This window comes from Meriones unguiculatus, chromosome 6 (assembly GCF_030254825.1).
Source record: "Meriones unguiculatus strain TT.TT164.6M chromosome 6, Bangor_MerUng_6.1, whole genome shotgun sequence".
Taxonomy (NCBI): Eukaryota; Metazoa; Chordata; class Mammalia; order Rodentia; family Muridae; genus Meriones; species Meriones unguiculatus.
Window position 1 is genome coordinate 42349580 of NC_083354.1, and position 18330 is coordinate 42367909.

At 55.2% G+C, this 18330-nt stretch overlaps 2 protein-coding genes across 11 annotated transcripts in view; both read right to left on the minus strand.

Moving 5' to 3' along the window:
- Positions 1–427: 427 nt before the first annotated feature.
- Slc26a6 (solute carrier family 26 member 6) lies at positions 428–11323 on the minus strand. 4 transcript variants are annotated; one of them, XM_060385251.1, is made up of 21 exons: positions 11045–11323; positions 9274–9439; positions 9050–9189; positions 8769–8879; positions 8069–8217; positions 7790–7954; positions 7554–7706; positions 7164–7246; positions 6939–7086; positions 6581–6694; positions 6385–6462; positions 5853–5870; positions 5665–5771; positions 5434–5503; positions 4206–4298; positions 4009–4113; positions 3509–3601; positions 1707–1883; positions 1522–1576; positions 916–1052; positions 428–700 (listed from the first exon to the last, which is right to left on the minus strand). In XM_060385251.1, the coding sequence occupies exons 1-21, from the start codon at positions 11064–11066 to the stop codon at positions 686–688; spliced, it is 2199 nt and encodes a 732-aa protein (XP_060241234.1). In that variant the 5' UTR covers positions 11067–11323; the 3' UTR covers positions 428–685. The 4 variants fall into 4 exon arrangements, with proteins under 4 accessions (XP_060241234.1, XP_021518917.1, XP_021518924.1 ...); XM_021663242.2 differs by having other exon boundaries at positions 5853–5948; positions 11045–11321; XM_021663249.2 differs by having other exon boundaries at positions 5853–5948; positions 10414–11319.
- A 767-nt stretch (positions 11324–12090) lies between these two features.
- Positions 12091–18330, minus strand: part of Celsr3 (cadherin EGF LAG seven-pass G-type receptor 3) — a 33793-nt gene continuing 27553 nt past the window's right edge. For 5 of the 7 annotated variants that reach the window (XM_021663220.2, XM_021663212.2, XM_060385248.1 and 2 more), the window contains 5 exons: positions 18018–18127; positions 17510–17668; positions 16583–16783; positions 15066–15957; positions 12091–13790 (listed from right to left, as the gene is read on the minus strand). In XM_021663220.2, coding sequence (XP_021518895.2) covers positions 13763–13790; positions 15066–15957; positions 16583–16783; positions 17510–17668; positions 18018–18127 — 1390 coding nt within the window. In that variant the 3' untranslated portion in view covers positions 12091–13762. The other 2 variants (XR_009592314.1, XM_060385249.1) reach the window with 2 other exon arrangements.

Genomic DNA, 18330 nt, shown 5'->3' on the forward strand with positions numbered 1-18330 from the left:
GGTCCCCACTCTCTAATACTGCGAGCAGGCAATTTGTAACAGTGAATTTTAAATCCAGCAGCAGACCCCGTGGAATGGCTCTGATCTTTAGCTGGGGGCTCAGGGGTTCACGCTACATCCCTCAGAAACACCAACTCTGCCTTGCCTCTTGATCAGGTTATCTCTGAGTCTTCCGCTACCCTTTTGTTTCCATTTATTTTTCCAGCTAGAGCTAAAGGGCTGTCTGTGTGAAACTGAAGAGAACCTTGAGCTTGTAAAATCCTAACCTGGCTTAGGCTTTACCTCTGCTCCTCTTCCTGTCCCTGACCTCCCCAAATCCTACACCCCAGTTCTGTCTATCTTAGAGTTTATAAGACGGATTGGGAGTCTGAGCTGAGGACCACCTGACACCCCACCACGCCCAATCATGCCACAGCGGAGCCTGAAATTGGACAAACACATTTATTCCCAAAGTTGTAAACTCATCATCTCCCCTCCAGCACCCAGCCAAGGCCAGCCTGACTTTAATACCCTGCCCCAGGCCTGTAGCACTGAACTTGGAATCCCAGGGCATCCATCCATGAGTTGAATGTGCATGTACACAGACTGGAGTCCTAGGCAGCACCTGGAGGTGGCCCAGAGGCAGGGGGTTTCATGAGGGTGACCTGTCACGGCCTCCAGAGGTAGGCAGTCTCTTGCAGCAAAGTCAGAGTTTGGTGGCCTGCAGGAGAGAAGGTTCCTGTTAGTTTCCAAGGGACATAAATGAATCCCTGCTCCCGCCCACAAACGACTTTTTCTTCCAGGCAGGGGGGAAAGAGCAATAGGTTTAATGTGGCCAGAGCCCTGGGCAATAGCCCGGGCTTCCTGGAGTTGGGGTCAGGGTGGGGATAAGCAACAGATTAACAAAAACTGCTCAGTGGTCCAGAGGCAGCTTACCAAAACAGGGCTGTTAGAGCCAGACTTCCGGTGGTGGAGGGCAAAGGTCACAGCGTCGTGAACAGAGGCAAAGAGATGCTGCTTAGTGATAGAGTCATCAAAGAAATTTCCAGCCTCAAGCTGGGTGACCACAGGACCTGTGGGCAAGGAGCAGGTGCTGACACTCAGAACCACCAGGACACTTAGTCCCTACACGCCCCTAGAATTCTTTGACCCCTGTGGCTACTTACTAGAAACCCGGTTGCTCCTGTATGTGTGTCTATTGCTTGCACCCAGAAGACGCAGCAGGACATCAGATGTTCTGTTCTTATCACTCTCAGCCTTATTCCCTTGAGACAGTTTCTATTTTGGCTACGCTGGCTGACCAACTACCTCTTGGAAACTCTGCACCCAACAGCATGCATAGTCAGTCTGGCTTATTTTATGTGGGAGCTGGGGATTTGAACTCAGGTCCTCACATGTGGGCAGCAAGCCTTCTTACCCACTGAGCCATCTCCCTGGCCTTACTCTTGACTCCTGCCTCCCCTTATGCTGTTTGACAAGCCCCTTGACCGGAAGACTCCCACCCTCTGCCTGGATCGTTACTGCCGTCCCCGGTCAACGCACTGTAACAGGCTGCGATGAACACCTCCACTTCGATCTCCCGGAAGTCACGGAAAATCTGCAGCAACAAAGAGGGCTTGCCTCAGGGGGGCAGCAGTGGGGGGAAACGCAGAGAGCAGAAGGTGCATGGCAAGCGATGGGGTCAGCGTGAAGGCTGGAGGGGTCCTAGACTGCCCACAGCCCCTTACGTTCTTCAGGTTCTTAATGCACACAGTGTCCACAAAGGAGAGGGGGCTCAGGTCTAGGACGAGGCTGTGGAAGCCTGGCTGGGGCAGGCCCAGGGACTTCAGTGTAATCACGGTTGCGGCCTTGTCGTCTTCTTGATTGTTGGCGACTACATCCTGCAGCGCCTCCCCTTGGTGCACCTGTGGAGAAGAAACTCTGTATTGGCCTGTTTCAGCTGTTGTCTTGGAGGATTATTCCCTCTGTCTGCTAACCTAGGCCTGGTCCTGGAAGCTTCTAGCCTCCATACAATCTAACCTAGGCCTAGACTGTTTCCAGTATCTGAGACTTACTGCTGAATAAGTTCACACTTTCTTGTTCTTACTGAGCTCTGGGCGGGCTGCTTCAACTCAGCTGTTCTGGCCCAAATTCCTCTCCCAGATGATTTATTCAATCTGGCTTTTCTCTCGGCCTCTGAATTGCTCTACTTGGGCTCAAACTAACTCCTGGAATCTGCTCTAATCTCCCGACTCCTTCTTCTCTGGCTCGTTATGTCTTCACCTGAGTTCTCTCTCTGCAACCTGTCTCTCTATTACTGTCCTGGTAAAGCTGCCTCCTCTCTCTGCATTGCTCCTTAAGTAGCTTCCCTCTCCTCTCTCTTCTAGTGAGAGTTGGGAATATCCTATTCCATCAAACCTGTCTTTGATTAGTCACTTCTTCTGCCACTCAGTTAGACATCACTTTCAAACATGGGTGCTTCCTTCTACAGATTAACTTTATTTTCATTGTTTGGGATTAAAAGCATGTTCCACTGGAGAGATGGCTCAGTAGTTAAGAACACTGGCTGCTCTTCCAGAGGACCCTGGTTCAATTCCTAGCACCCATATGGCAGCTCACAACTGTCTGGTCTGTAACTCAAACTCCAGTCAATCCAACGCCCTCACACAGACATATATGTATGCCAAATACCAAATGTACCTGAAAAGGAATAAATTAAAAAAATAAAATAAAAGGCATGTGCCACCACACCTGGACCTAAGCTTTTCTTTACCTGAAACTTGCTCCATACCAGGCTGGCCTTGAACCTGCTTGTCTGTGTCTTCTGGATTAAGGGCATGTTTGTATTCCAGTCGGATCACATAGACCTAGAAGGTCTTCGGATGTGATCTCTTGCCAGAACAGCCATTAAAATTAAAATTCCTTCAGGGGATCTAGATATGCTAAAGGGCCATCCATGACAGAGCAAAGGCAGCCACATAGTATACAGGGACACACAGAGTCAGGCTGATACATGCATGTAAATATGCAGATATATGGAGACATGCATGAGACACTTAAAGTCATGGACATGGTATGATAGGAGAGACATGTAGGGGCACAGGAAAGCATACCCCAACATGCACAAACTGTTCTATTACTTCCTGGACCAAAGATTAATAAAGACACAAGAAGGGAGGGTGCTGGGAGATCATGCTTAGCCAAACAGAGTAGAGTGGAAGGCGCCTAAGTACAGATGAGATGGCCACAGGCATCCATGCGTGCTCACACTCATTCATACACACCTTAAACCCGGACCCATCTGGACCTTTAGTTGAACTTGGTATCCCTCTCAACCCCTAGAGTTGCCCAACGTGCCCAAGCCCTTCCTTCTCTCCATGAGCATAGACTGTGAGGTCTTGTTACCTGTCTAACAGCTAGCTCAGTCTGAGACTATAGACAAGAGCCAGGGGAGCTCGACCTTCAAACCTGCAGGTCACGGCTTTCCTCACGTAACGTACCCACACCCCTGCAGTTCTTGGCTGGCCCCTCCTCCCACTTCTAGCCTCACCTTGGCCTCAGAGCCCTCCACGTCATTGCTTTTGATGTCTTCAAAGCTGGTCTTGACGTTGACAGAAACTGAGGAGATGTTGGAAGAGGCAGCCTGGGAGGAAAGAGGGATGATGAGAGAGCTATCCCCAAGTGCCATATGACAACCATGCCAGGTAGACCTGGGATTGTCCTTGGCTTTAGGCAAGGAGACACATCAGGACCTAGGCTGCAGGCCTGAGAAGTTATGACAATGAACGAGATCTGTTGTGGTTCCCTGTGACTGACACGGGAGGAATAAAACATCTCCAGAGCTTGCCCTTCCCACCGCTGGAGCAGGGTCCCTGGGGTGCTGAGGGAGAGAGAGAAGGGGAAAAGAGCGGGGAGGAGAAACGACAGGGGTGAGGAAATGGGACAAAGACCAGAGTGGGAGAAAGGCCAAACGATCAGAGAATGGCTGGGGTCAGGGTTGGGTTCACAATAAGGCTGGGCCAAGAGGGAGCTGCTGAGAGAGAACCCCACCTGTTTCTGGGACTTCTTGGCTTTCTTCATTCGCTTCATCTTCATCTGCTGCTTTTTGATTCGTTTCCTTTTCTGGGAGATGAGGCGGTCAACATCCACACCACACTAGAGACAGGGTCAGAGGCGGAGGTTGGTACACTGGGGAAAGGGTATTTGGAACCCCGCACATAGACCAAGCAGGGACACCCCGGCCTCACCTTCTTTTTCAGTGAGTCACTGTAGAACTCAGCGTTGGCAAAGTACATGGTGGCCGAGGAACGGAAGACCATCACGCCAGGGACCTCTTTGGCCTGGAGATGAGGTGCAGCCAAGGTGGCTGAGCCTTCCTGGCTTTCCACTGATATCCTCTCCACTCAGCTTTCCTCTCTTAGGGATCCTGCTACCACCTGCCCCAGCCTGTGGCTGATACCCCTCCAGGAGTCTGGGCCGAAGCCTAGCCACATCACCCTTGCTCCCCACGTGTGGGTCCTGCCCCTCCCCGCCCGTCTTCCAGGTCTCGCGGTTTGGCTCTGTTCTGGGGCCATCCACCCGTCATACGCTGCCTTCTGCACGCACGCAGGAGAACCGCGCTAAGCTGCCATTCTACACACTTTCCCCCAGTTCTCGCCCCATCCCAGCCACAGCCCGGAGCTTTCCTGGGCATTTGGGCCTGTACCACATGAGGCCACCTCCCAGCCACACACAGCTGGCTCCCTTCACATCTTCTCCCACACCCAGGGCCCTCATTCTACTCTTCATTCTACTTATACCTTCAAGGCCAAGGTGAGAGCTTATTTTATTCAGACCTTTACTCCCACAACATGACACAAGGCCTTTGAGAATGTAAACTAGCAACTGAGGACTTTGTATTACCACTGAGCAGACCAGGAAACCTCCCTGCTCCTCTGGTCTCTTGACCCAGGGTTGAGCTTCCATCTCCAAGACTGACCCCATCAAATCATGCCCTGAACAGGGTCACAGATCCAATCATCTCTCTTCAGATTCCAAGAACCAAAGCCAAAGCGCGTTCAGCCCCTTGTGTGCGTCTGTGTGTGTGTGCATGCGTATGGGTGTGCACACGTGTATGGAGCTGTGCGCCTTGCATGCAGAGGTCAGTAGGTGACACTAGGTACCCTCTCTATGGCTCTTCCTCTTTGAGACAGGGCCTCTTACCGTATCTGGAGCTTACCATCTGGCTAGACTCACTGGCCAGTGGGCCCCAGAGATCCTCCTGTCCTTGCCTTCTGAGCATCGGGGTTACGGATTCCTGGCAGCTTATGTGGGTGCTGGGGACCCAAACTCAGATCTTCACATTTGCATAGCAGGTTACCCACTGAGTCACTTTCCCTGTCCACCTCCCAGTGTTCTGGCTCATGTGAAAGGGAGTAAAAAGGGCCCATTTGTCTCAGCTGCCCCACCCACCTCCATTTAGCCCCTGCCACTCACCCCCGAGTATTCTGCCACGTCTCTATAAATATCCGTATCTGGCACCTGCCCCAGGATAGAGTAATGGGGCCTGAGGAGAGGGAAAAAAAAAAGAGGAGGCAAAGGAAAGACCATGAGTGGGGAATGAGGAACCTGGGGTGCCCCCAGAGATGTAAGGAAAGCTGTGGACAGCCAGTGAAACTCACACCCTCACCAAGCTGGAATTGGGAGTACCAAAAATGGTTGACTCACAGCTGCATTCGGACCACCACGAGCAGCAGGGAGAAGACTATGGAAACTGCCAGGCCAATGTCCAGGTTCAGCAGAATTGTGGCCACAAAGGTCACCAGCCAGATTAGCTGATAGTGAAAGGACAGGGGTCAAAGCGTCCACTGGCGTGAAAGGCCCCAAGCCCAGGCCTGGGCTCCTAAGCTTCTCACCAGGTCCACTCGATTGGCCTTCCAAAGATAGCAGATGTCAGAGAACTGCTTCATCATGCCCTTTAGGTTCACAATAATAACGGCTGCCAGGACGGCCTGAGGCAGGGAGAATGTCACCAGGGTGGTTGAGGGTTCCTAGAGGCTTCAACCGCCCAGGCACTGCCCACCCAGACCAGCCCCGCCTACAACCAACTACCACCTACACCAACCTTAACCCCTAGGAGTTGATTAGGAAGTTCTAATCTAACCGGATGTGGTGGCGCATGCCTATAGCTCCCAGCACTCTGGGACGCAGAGGCAGGCAGATCCCTGTGAGTTTGAGGCCAGTTTCTGGAACTCAGTCCTGTGAGTTCCAGAAGAGCCAAGGCTACACAGAGAAACCCTGTCTCGAAAAACAAACAAAGACACAAACTAAAAAAAGTTCTAATCTTTGACCTCTATCTAGTTCCAGATTTTATCCCCAAAAGCTCAACCTTGTATCTCTGAGCCTCTGACAGGCCCTGAAGCCCGGCTGGGAGGGGTGAAGGCTCACCTTGGGCAGGTCCCGGAAGAGTTCCCCAAGTTTGAGGATAATGAGGAGGATGAAGAGGGAAGATACGGCTCCAGCAACCTGCAGGGTAGGGGTCAGCAGGGGGTGAAGGTCAGCAGTGATGGGCCTCCCGGGCAGACACAGCATTCGTATCCAGACGAACACAGGCCGGCACATGCGTGCTCACACCCAAGCCCACCTGTGTGTTACCCCCGGTGCTCTCCTGTACCAGGGTCCGAGACATGGAGCAGCTCACGGGGAAGCATTGGAAGAGACCTCCAATGAGGTTACTGAGGCCGAGGGCCACCAGCTCCTGTGGGGAAGTGTGGCGTGAGGAGTTTTGCCAGGGATACCAGGCCACTCTCCCGGCATGCCTTGGCTGACACACTCCCAAACCCCGTGCCGAGTCAGCGGCCTCCAATATTTGGCTGTTGTCCCAACACCCTGTTCCCCTACCATCACTCATTTACAAGGCCAGCCTGTCCCTTAACTCTAGCTCATTCCTACCATCTGGGCCCACATACACCTGCACGCCCCTACATAGCCTCGGCACAGACCTGGTTACTGTCCACGCGGTAGCCATGCCTCAGGGCAAAGATCTTCCCGAGAGAGATGGCAATGGCGAAGCCGACCACAGCGATGGCAAAGGCATTCCCCACAAGTGTTTCGAACAACTCTATCTTGGGTGCCACTGGCGGTATCAGCCTGGGGGACACAACTGTGAGGTCAGAGCACGGTCCTGGCTCTAGCTGCCCCACGTCTCTGACAGAACCAGAGCTTACCCCGTGGTGATGTTGCCCACAATGTCCACCTTGAATCTTTCATTCAGTTTCACACCATAGGAGATGCCAGTGGCCCCGATGAGCTGTGGGGACAGGACAGGGTCAGGGGAGGGAGGTACTGGAGGTATCACAGGGAGAAAGGTAAACCATTTTGGGGGACAGAATCTTTTTCTGAGGAATGGGAAGTTGTAGGTAGGGTGAGAGATGAGTTTTACTGTTTGAAGAAGTGGGCACACTGCCACTATGGCTTTCTGTGCAGTCTCTCCCCAACACCCCAGAACCCTGACCGAGCTCACTCCAGCTGTCCCTCAAACACCCTGAGGCTGTAGACCAGCCAGCTCCACCCTCACTCGCCCGTCTGCCCCGTCCCCCATCCCCCGGCTCCCGAACCGTGAGCAGTTCCCCAGGTATGGGTAGGGGCAGATGTCGCTGCAACTTTTCATTCAACAGTTTCACCAGCACAAGCACCACTCCTGCCACGAACGCCGTGATCACGGTGCCGGGCACAGTCTCCGGCAGCTGTGCACAGACCTCCAGCACTGTCTGAGGAGAAACGTGTTACGACCAGCATTTGAGGTCACGGGGCACCGCCTGCCACCCCCCCCCCCGCTCCCACCCTCACTCACATAGATAACGGACAGTGGCCCAGAGTGACTTCTCGGTTTGACGCCAAACACATACTTGAGCTGTGAGATGAGGACTTGCATAGACGCCGCCGTGGTGTAGCTGCGGACCAGAGGCTCGGACAGGTAGGTGACCACGAAGCCGAAGTGAACCAGGCCCAGCCCCACCTGTTGGGAGGCCAGGGAAAGTCAGTGGGGGAGGCTGAGGTCATAGGCACAGCTAAGGGGAGGTAGGATTGGAGGGGGATGTAAGTGACGCCAAGGGGATGGCTGTTTCCCTACCTGGAAGAGGCCAACCAGGAAACTGAGCGTGTAGGCCACCTGCACGCGGGCGTCATCAACTGTGGCGTTCAAGCCTTGCAGGAAGGCCTCATCTTCAGTCAGGGATTCTGTCACGCTGCCCACCATCACAGACATTACAGCAAAGGTCCCTGCAGGGGCAGGACAGGGAAGGTCTGGAGGCAGGAGGGTGCTGTTCTGCCCTGGAGCCCTGGCCTTAATTGAGAGAGGCCAGCAGACATCCCATTCTGAATACATACCCTTGGACTCTAGCTGTACAGATGGCTAGGCATGGCCAAGGTCAGAAGTTAACCTTGAGCTCACCTGCTCTTAAGGCTAGTCAGTAATACTAACCTCATCTCCCCATCCTGCCTCACCAGTGTCCAGTGGTCTGTGACACAAAGGCTCTCTGAGAGCAAGAATGGGATAAGGGTGGGCAGGCTGGACAGGCCTGTGGAAACTTCCAGGCTCCATGGACTGCCTCGTTCGCCTCGATCGCCTTGAAGCCAGGGCTCTGAGAGTCCCTAAACCTCCAAGCCTCATGGTCAGTTTCCTAGTACTGCTAGGGGCGATCCATAGGCTATCCTCAGCGGCCCAGCACCTCCACTGCCCTCTCCCCACGCTGCTCTGCCCTACCCAGCCTGCCCCTTCCCTCCACAGGGGATAGAGACACTCTGTGACAGGTAGGCCTGACTCCACTTACCCACAGAGATGTGTCGAGAGGTACCAAACAGGAAGTACACGAAGACCGGGTAGAAAGAGCTGTACAGGCCAAACATAGGAGGCAATCCCGCCAAGAGGGCATAGGCCAAGCCTGGAGGAAGAATGGTAGCAATGCTGACTTGGAGAATACGGTCTCAAAACGGTAGGGGAATCCAAACCCTGGGCTCAGGGGCCATAGTTCCAAGAGCAGAGGTCACGGCTCTTGGTTTGTCGTTTCACAGACCACCGAGCTTACAGTCGAGGCCATTGAAGGCAGCTCACCCTGCGGAAGCTGCATGATGGCGACACTCAGGCCCGATAACAGATCTCCCAGGAGCCACTCACGCACGGGATAGCGGGGTAACCAGCCCAAGACTGGAATGTGCTGGAGTAGAAGAGCGTGGGCCCGAGCACGGGAGCATCTAAGAGCACAGCCAATGTGTTACAGATGGGACCGTCTGTGCCCTAACCCCGAATCCCTGCCAGACCTCTACCCTCATCCATACTGAAACCAAGTTCGCCACTGGTAGGTCTTGGGCACCGGGCCCCAGTGCCCCAGGTCCTCTAGTTGCTCCTGGTTCAGCAATGGCCTCTCCACATGGTAGTCTCGTCTTTGCAGCTCCATCTCTTGTGTTGCAGACAGAAGTGCCTGTGTCTGTTGTGGGCCTTGGTCTAGAGGGGCGAGACCACAGACATCCAATGAGGAGCCCCCTGGGCCAACCTTTCCTACACTTCTACCAGCGACCACAGAGTCACATACCTGAGATTTCTGGCCTCAGAGATCAAGGGTAGATGTAACCCTGCTGGTCCCTGAGAGCCCCGTGTTCACACCCAGACAGGGGCAGTATCTGAACCTTGGCTGCTGGAAGACTCTTTCTGGGCCAAAGTCTCTCCGGAACGGAGAGCGGGATGAGCATGGCCTGCACATCCAGCTCAGGTGTGGCTGCCCAGCCCTGAGTACCACTGCGAGTCCAGGTCCAGGTCCAGGTCCAGGCTGACTGCACCTCCTAGCCCCTGCCTCTTGGCCCCTTGCCTGAGTCAATTCCTGTCCACTCCCTTTTCCAGCTGCACCCCAAGCCCTGCCTAGCTGGCTGAGAGTGTGTTCACAGACCTAGCGAACCAGGGGTCTGTAAGCAATACTACCTAAGCTTCAGGACAGGCTTAGGCTCCAAACCCTCAGGCTCCAAGCCCTCACCTCCACCTAGACCTCAGGCTCCAAACCCTCACCTCCACCTAGACCGCAGGCTCCCACGTGAAGTAGGGAAATTTCCTGTGGGAACAGCAGCTTTCAGAAGCCAATCCAACCTAGAGGGAACTTAAAGCCTTTGCCAGCCAGGCATGTTCTGACCTGGGGCGGGGGGAGTGCAATGTCTCATCTGGCCGGAGTGGGAGAAAGACTTTCCCAGAGACTAGGAGGTGGGGAGGGAAACAGTTCTCATCTGGAGAGTTCTCTCAGAAGAAACTCTGATCTGGGGGACACTCCATACGGAATACAACTCTCTTCTGCAAATACATTTCAAGGGGGGCAAATGTAGAAAGGGGGAAGGACTACAACTAGACTCTTGGGAAATATTTCACTAGTGAGTTCTTATCTAGCAGAGGCTATCACCAGAGGAGAGGACCCCACCAGAGGGGTAGGGACTCACCTGGGAAGAGCCTCTAACCTGGGTGTCCGAGTTGAAGGAGGGAGCAGAGCCGGTCCAGACAGATCTTCAGAGAGTCTCTGCACCGCAGACTCCGGGAGACCTCAGAGGCCCCTCTCCCCCTCCTTCGAGAGCGCTCAAGTCTTCTTAAAGGGCTCCCCACCCCCCCAGGCAGCACGCGTCTGCGGGGCGGAGCCTTGATGTTTGGCACCTCCCAAAGGGAGGGCACAGGGGCCCGCAGCGCCAGAGCGCTCATCACTCAAGCGGCTCATCCACAGCCTGGCTAGAGCCTGTCTGCAGCGGTCTGTCTCCCGGTCCCAAGGCGCCCAGCCGGGACACCTCCTGGACCTGGACTCAACGGCAGGCAGCCACCTCCCTGCGGCCCCTTTATTAGCACTCCAGGGACTCTGAGTACAGCCTTCGAGGGTCGCGCCGGATCCCGCCCCCATCCCTCGCTGCTGCCGGACAACCACCAGCGGAACCACCAGCAAAGCGGTAACACCGAGGCTCTGCGGGCGGGAAATGCCTGCTGGGGATTTGGCAGTTCCCTTTCTGAACTGACCCCAGGCCGGGAGTCACAGGACTACTAGCGTTTGGCGGACACACGGAATTCGGGCGGCGCCCTGAAACTCACCGGACCCATCGGGCAGCCCCATGGCCCTCAGAGGGCAGCTAGAGTGCCTCTGTCCGGACGGCCGCCTGGGAGGCCACCATCAGCTAGAAGGTGGCGCCCTGGGGAGAACGAGGCCGGCATCACGCTCCACCGCCAGGATGTGCATTTGCTCAGGCCAATCAGAATTCTGGGGGTGGAACCTAAGTCACACTTTCCGGGCGGTTGCGAAGCGGGAGAATAAAGATTTAACCCTTTCCTTCTCAGCGGCCTAGCTTCTCTCCCCTTGTTGTTAAGTGGCTTGCCGGGAGCTGGGGCACCGCTGGAGGACTGGAACGAAGGACCTGTGCTTGGCCAATGTTGTGCCTCCGTACCCCTGAATGGATGGACCTGCTTGTGTGTTCTAGCTTTGTAGAGGGTCCCCATGTAATGCAGAAGAAAAATTCTTGAATGATCTGGACGCCCAGGTGTGTGACCAGGGGCCTCAGCCTCAACAGTGGGAGAGTCCCTCTGAGACACTCTGTAGAGCAGGCTAGCGCACAGAGATCTACCTGCCTCTGGGATTAAAGGTGAGATCAATTGGCGTTTGCTATCACTACTGATGGTTCTGATTGCCTAGACTGGACATGGAGCATTGAGGGTCCCTTCCCGCCCTCAACAACCCAGTGATCTCAGAAGGGCCCCCTTGGGGAGGTTTCAAGCTTCTGGCCAGATCCAAGTCAGCTTCAGAGTCAGGGTCGGAGTGTGGGTGGTAAAGCAGGAACTGCACCCCCAGCTCCAAGGTCTGGTTGGACAGATGGGCACCCCATGTTGAGTCAGCCCTCATGTGGCTGCTTAGACCAGGAAAGTGGCTTTTCTCTGTCAGCTCCTGTACTCCAACTCCAGGATCCAATCACAAGGTGAGAGGCCGTATTTCAGAAAGAAATGGGAACCTGGTCCAAATCTCCCATGAAATGGGCTAAAAATAACTGGACATTTTGGAGGGAGGAGGGCTCAGATTCCCTCCAAGGTCATTCTGGGTGAACCATTCATAGCAACCATCCTACATCTGAAACAGAAGGAGGGACAAGTGTTTTCTATAGAAGTTTATTCCCAAAACAGAGCGCGGCTTCATGGAACAATTTACACAGACAGGAAAGAGGGCCACTGTGTTGGAGGGGGACCCCAGAGATGGGCATCTACAGAACCTAGGACATAGTAAAGAAACTCTCCCACCGACAGGCCACTGAGCCCTTCAAGGGCAGGAGTCAGTCTGGGGAAGGAGATCGGGGACCTGGCTGATGGGATTTGGCACAGGCAGTGAAGTGGGATTTTTGAATCTCAAAAACTGCCAAGAGTATGCACAGGGTAGAGGTGGGTGGCATTTGCACAGAACCCCAGGCCTGAGCCACCTTCGGGCGAGCTGTTAGGCAGAAGAATCAGCCGACCTCTGACCTGGGAAAGGTCAGGTTTGGAAGCCCACCTCTAGATCGCCAGGTCCAGGGCCGTCACAGGTAGGTCTTCTCGGCCCCTCTCCCACTTTTCTACCTTTCACTTGTAAACAAAGGGGGGGGGAGTTAACATTCTCAACTGTAAACAAAGTGTGTAAATTCCATGTTTTAAGCTGTAAACAGTAAATAAAACCCAACAGTTTTAAAAAATAATCTTGACCTGTAAACAAAGTAACAAAAATGTAAAGTCCCCAGTCCTGGACATCAGACAAATAACACAAGGGAGCTTTGTGAACAGGATCCCAGCAGTCATTTTCCTTTATAAGGAACCAAGGAGGTGGGACAGTGGCTGCTGCAGCCTGGTGCCGGGGAGGACCCTGCAAACAGCCGGAGGCTGTGGCACCTACATTCTGGGTCTTGGATTCCCTTTTTCTGCTCCCTTTGTTCACCCCCACCCCACCCCACCCCGCAGGGGACAGCTTAGTGAAGGAATGGCACCATAGACTAGTGTTGCTCTGGCAGGGGAAGGAGGGACACAGCGTCATCTCCACCCAGCCCCACAGGAATGTCTGATTAGAGGCCCGAGTCCCTCCCCAAGGGAGAAAGGGAAGCCTTGATCTGTAAACATGACTTCTGCTGCTCCGCCAGCACCCGCAGCGTCAGTCCTCGGTCTTAAGGCAGTAAGTGGCAGGGACTCCAAGTAACACAGAGCCACACCCACGGGGAGGGAGGAGTGGCACGAGTGTGCCATCAGGAGGCGACTGGAGGACCCCCGGTTTCCAAAGCCAACCCCCAAACACAGGGGTTTGGCCTAGGGGGCATCAGAGAAAATGCAAAGAAGATCAGATTTGCACTCTGGACCCCAGCAACTTTCAGATCAATGTGGGGAAGAGGGGAAAAGAGAGGATCTGCCCCACACGTCTGCTCTACTCTAAGATGAAAGAAAAGAGCAGATGGTTTGCTAAGGACCCAAAGGAGGCCAAACTACGCCTCTCTTCCATCCCCTTCCCCTCCCAGCCCAGTCTCGGACCCCTGGGAGACAGAAAAGCTGAAAAATAACATAAGCATATCTCTCTGGTTACAAAGGTACAAAACGTATAAAAGTCCTCCCGTAGCCCCGCCCCCTGCACCTGTCACACCCATGCTCACAGGTGTCACATGCATGCTCACAGATGCGCATGGGACCTCCACTGCGCTGTACTGAGCTGAGGGGAGGGCTTGAAGAAGGCTGCCTTGGGATCAGTCCTGGAGTCTCTTCTGTCAGCCCAAATCCTCCGCTGCCCTGGTGGCTCCTCCTCTGCTGGTCGGCCCCTCAGGAGTGACCCTCGCTTCTGGGAACTCTGTAGAGTTGGACGTGAAACGAAGGCCATGGCTAAGGGGAGGTTTGCCTCTCAGTGCTCGGCCCCTTCACGCCCACTCCAGGATTCTGAGCCCTCCACACACCCGCCTGGACCTCCGCTCTCTAGACTCATTAGCAAGGCTACTTGACTACCTAGGTGTCACAGCACTTCACGAGCCACCTTCTAGGTAGAGATGCTGCACCCAGCTCCTCTGCGATGGATGGTGTCACAGAGCCTCACATTTTAAGGCGTTTGTTCCTGTAAACTCCCTCAGCAGTTGCAGAGACTACTGTACAGCTTGTACTGGGCCGAGGTCACAGCAGATGAGAGACAGAACTCAGACTCTGTGACCCTAAAGCCCAAGTCCTTACCCAGGCCTTCTGGACTTGTGCAGACCCGAGGCTAGACTGCAGGGACCCAAGTGGCCTGTCTCTTTCCTGTCCTTACCTTTCAGTATCCCTCTAGAATCCAGGCTCCCAAGTCTCTGCCCCTCCCTCCTTTCTGTTCTCTCTCAGCACTGACCTTTGCTCAGTCCCTGTGCCATCCCCAGAGACGCGAGACCCCCTAAGTAAGCTCTCCTCCTGAAGATAGCCCAGAACTTGCCCTGGCAGTTACCCCTTGAGAGACAGTTCTATTGGCTTATAAGACCTGGTAACTCCCTAGCTGGGCCTTGCTCACTCTGAGTCTGGGCAACACTCTCCCTGCAGTACCCCCCCCATGACTGCCTTCTTGGATTCCTGTGTTTCCAGCTGGGTGTCTCTGACATCCTCAACCTCACAGATGCCCTACAGGTACTTGAGATATGTGTGCCTACCCCCCGCAGGAGCAGCCTCACACTGAGTGAATGACGCACTTTCGAAGTTAGCACTCAAGCTGGCCTAATAATCAGCTATTCCGTATGAACTCCTAGGCAGGGCCTCCTGAACAAGGATTCCTCACATTGCCTCACGCAAATGCCGGATTATTTCGTACTTCAATGCCTTGCCTCCTGCCTGCTCCCTCCACTAGCACCTCCAGCCTTTGGAGGTACTTTTCTGGGCCGAGCAGGGCAGGGAGGCTGCCTCTAACCATACAGCCAGGGGATTCTATCTAGTCCTGTTTCCATTTTTTTAATAGACCAACCGTAACACGTGGCCTCCCGCCTTGCTGAGCCTGGGGTGGTGCATATCTAGGGGCCAACTCTCACTTCTTTCTATGGTAGCGCTCAGGGATGGGTCCATTAGGAAGCTGCCCTAATCTGACGAGAGTGTGACCAAGTGGCCGGGCCCTGCTTACTCTGAATCAGGTGACAACTCCGAGATGCTGTGAGATGTGGCTGAGCGAGGTGTGGAAGGGCCGAGGGCAGAGGCTGTGGCGGAAGGCGTGGCAGTTGTCTGAGGGCCCGAGGGTGTGCTTGAGGACTGCACAGAGGAGAGGGCTGAGGAGTTGAAAGAGGCGAGGATGGAGGAGAGGATGTCCAGTTGCTCTGTGGAGGGGCCATGGCTAGGGCCGCTGGCTGGGTCCTCCCTGGCTCTGAGAAGCTGTGGGGCTGGTCCCAGGGCCTCCCGTGAGGGATGCCGACTAGGCACCCGGTCCAGCTGCTCCCGAGAGTTCGAGATCCTAGATAGAGAGTCCAGGGGCCGAGATGGCAAGAGGGGGTCCCTTGAGAGTTGCCGCTGTGGAGACAGGGGCAGAGGCGGGTGCTGGGGGTCAAGGTCCCTGTTGCGGCGGGGCGGAGGCAGCGTGCTCAACCATTCTCGGGGTGCCCCTAAGTCCAGAGCATCCCGCGACCCAAAGCCGCCAGCCATGGTGCCAGGGTAGTCCCGGGGTGGCTGCCTCCGCGGTAGCGTGCTGCCCCGATCTCTGGGCTCCAGGCGGGCCGGTGCAGCCTCCAGGTGCTCCTGGGAGCCTGGTCGGCTCAGGGGGTGCAAAACAGGGGCAGGGGCTGGGGCCTCTTCTAGCCGCTCCCTGCTCAGCTGTCGCCGTAGGAGCAAGTCCAGCTGTTCTCGAGAAGAGTAGCGGCTGGCTGGCTGTGAGAGGCTGCCTGTGCCCCCACCAGCATAGATGCGGCCGTAGGACGCGGCTGGCACAGCACGGTGGCCCAAGGTGGCTGCCCGGCACCAGGACAGCTCAGGAGTGCCTCGAGTCTGGGGCACCAGTGGGTACTGCAACCTGTTCTTCAGGATGCCTGTGGAAGGGACAGAATTGGGAACAGGCTGTAGGTCAAAGAGCTCGCTGGAATCTAGCTAAGGAAGGGCCAGCTCCTGGGGTCCTGGAGCAGAACTGAGGTCAGAGGCAACTCTAGAGGTCCCGGACAGTGGAACAAGAGTCAGAGTGGGAGACAGTAATCCTGCAGACTAGGCTAGGACAGTCACTATGGTGCGGGGCGGTCAGGATAGACTCCCAAGAAGTCGGAGGAGGGATAACTCCAAGTCCCGGAAATTCAGGCCTAGGTCAAAGGGTAGGAATTCCCTGGGTTGGGCAGGTAGTCTCCAGTGTTCCTGCCATGCAAGACCGAGGACAAAACCCTCTTGTGCTGGAGCAAGGACAGCCTCTGGGGCTCTCATAGCGTAAGAGGCGAAGACCTAGACCAGAGCAGGAGCTCAACGGCTTCTGTGATTTCGGAAAGTGACTGGGAAGGCGGCTCCTAAGGACCCAAGGGTACAAGCCAGGGAATGGAGGAAGCAGGAACTCCACAGATCAGGCAGCCTCTGGGGACCGTGACACAGGGTTGAGCAAGCTGAACTCTCATAGATCTGGGCCTGAGCAGCCCCGAGGGCTCCTACAATGAGGCCAAAGGGTCAGGGCCATACCTTTCCTCTGTCGTTGGGCCCGGCCCAGGGAGGTTTCATCTCCACTGGTCAAGGCCAGATCTGGCTGGTTGTTGTTGGCTGCATCTTTGCTGGTGTCTACTCCTAGGCGCCTTTCAGAGCCCCATGCCTGCAGAGCACATGGCGCTGCCTCGCATTCTCCCAGGGCCGGCCAGTAGGACAGGAGGTCATTGCCATCCACATCTGCGAAGCCAGAGCACGTTACAGGAGCCCCTGGCTTGACTCCAGTGTTTCCTGACACTTGTGATCCTGACTCCGTGACCCTTGGTCCTAAGGACCCTCCAAGCCCTGGCTATCTTCCCTGAGAAATAGGAAAGGGAGAGCTGCCGAGACAGCTCAGCAAGTAAAAGCACTTTGCCACCAAGCCTGTTAACCTGTTTGATTCCCAGGACCACCTGGTAGAAAGACACAACTGACCCCCACAAGTTGTCCTTTGACCTCCAAAGAGTACTGGAGCACACATCTGCTCACAAACGCACGCATGCACAGAGAAGGAAAGTAGTTTTTAAAGGAAATAGGAACAGGAGAGTGTCCCTTCTCAGATCAATGCAGCCATTGAAGGAAGGCTTACTGATAGCCGTCATCCTTAGCTAGAAGCGTATAGACGAGATGGAAGTTTGATGTCTGAGGTTAAAAAGATCAAGATGAACTCCAAACCACAGGGAAACCAGGGGCTGAAGGGACAAGTTACTCTGTAACGTCTCTGATGTCATTACCATTTCCTAGGTTGCTCCTGGGTGCCCAAGCGTGCCTAGAAATCTGAATAGGAATGGTACATAGGGTCCCAGTGGTGCCCCAGAGGTGCCCTGTGGGTCAGGCTCAGGAGTCCTGAAGAGATGGTAGGGTCCCTCCATCACATCTAATATGGGAGTCCCTCGATCACTCATGGAATCGGCAAGATCCTGTCACCTTTGGGGTGGGCAAGGAGCCTCTCGCTCTGGGCTGCCCTGCGGAGTGGACGCTGGAAACGCCCTCGTGTCCGGCCATTGTCCTCACTCTCTGACGATGGGATGGATAGGCTCCTCTCCTCCTCTAAAGACAGGTCGCTGTCAGAATCAGAGTCCGCACCTGGAGTGGCAAGGTCAGGGGGAAGGTGAAATGGCAGGGAACCGGAAGGATAAGGAAAGGTCCTGAGCCAAGGGTCTGCATGTAGGCAGGCAAGACAGCAAGGAGACGAAGGTGGGGTCTGGGGGGAGCTTGGGGTGGAGGGGTGGGAACAGAAGGGCTTGAATTAATCAGGGGTGAGCTAGGTCCGTCAGGGGTGGGTTTGGACACTGGGATGGGTAGGTGCTTTCTGAGGCAGTGACCTGAGGGGAGCCTGTCCCACCCAGTCAGCCATGGCCCCCAGTATGAGGCAGAAGGCAGGTCCTAAAGACACCCTCCACCCCTCCTCCCCGGCCCAGGGCTTCAACTCCACCAGCATCTCGATGGAACATAGCCACATCCAGGTCAGTGGGGCCAGAGTGAGCCTGGAGGCTGTGCTCGGTGTGGTCAGCAGTCGAGCCATGATGAACCAGAACATTGTCCCTGGAAATGCAGAATCCTCCATCAGAGAAGAACGTGACAGGGTGCTTTGGAGGCTGGGGAACCTTTGAGTGCATGGCCTGCTGCACGTGGCATGGCTGAGGGTGCCTCTGGGTATTTAGCAGAGACGTCCGGGTGAGGCTGCAGCAGAGTTCCAGGTGGCCACCCTCCCTAGGATCTGGTAAGGTCAAACCCCGGGTGAAGAA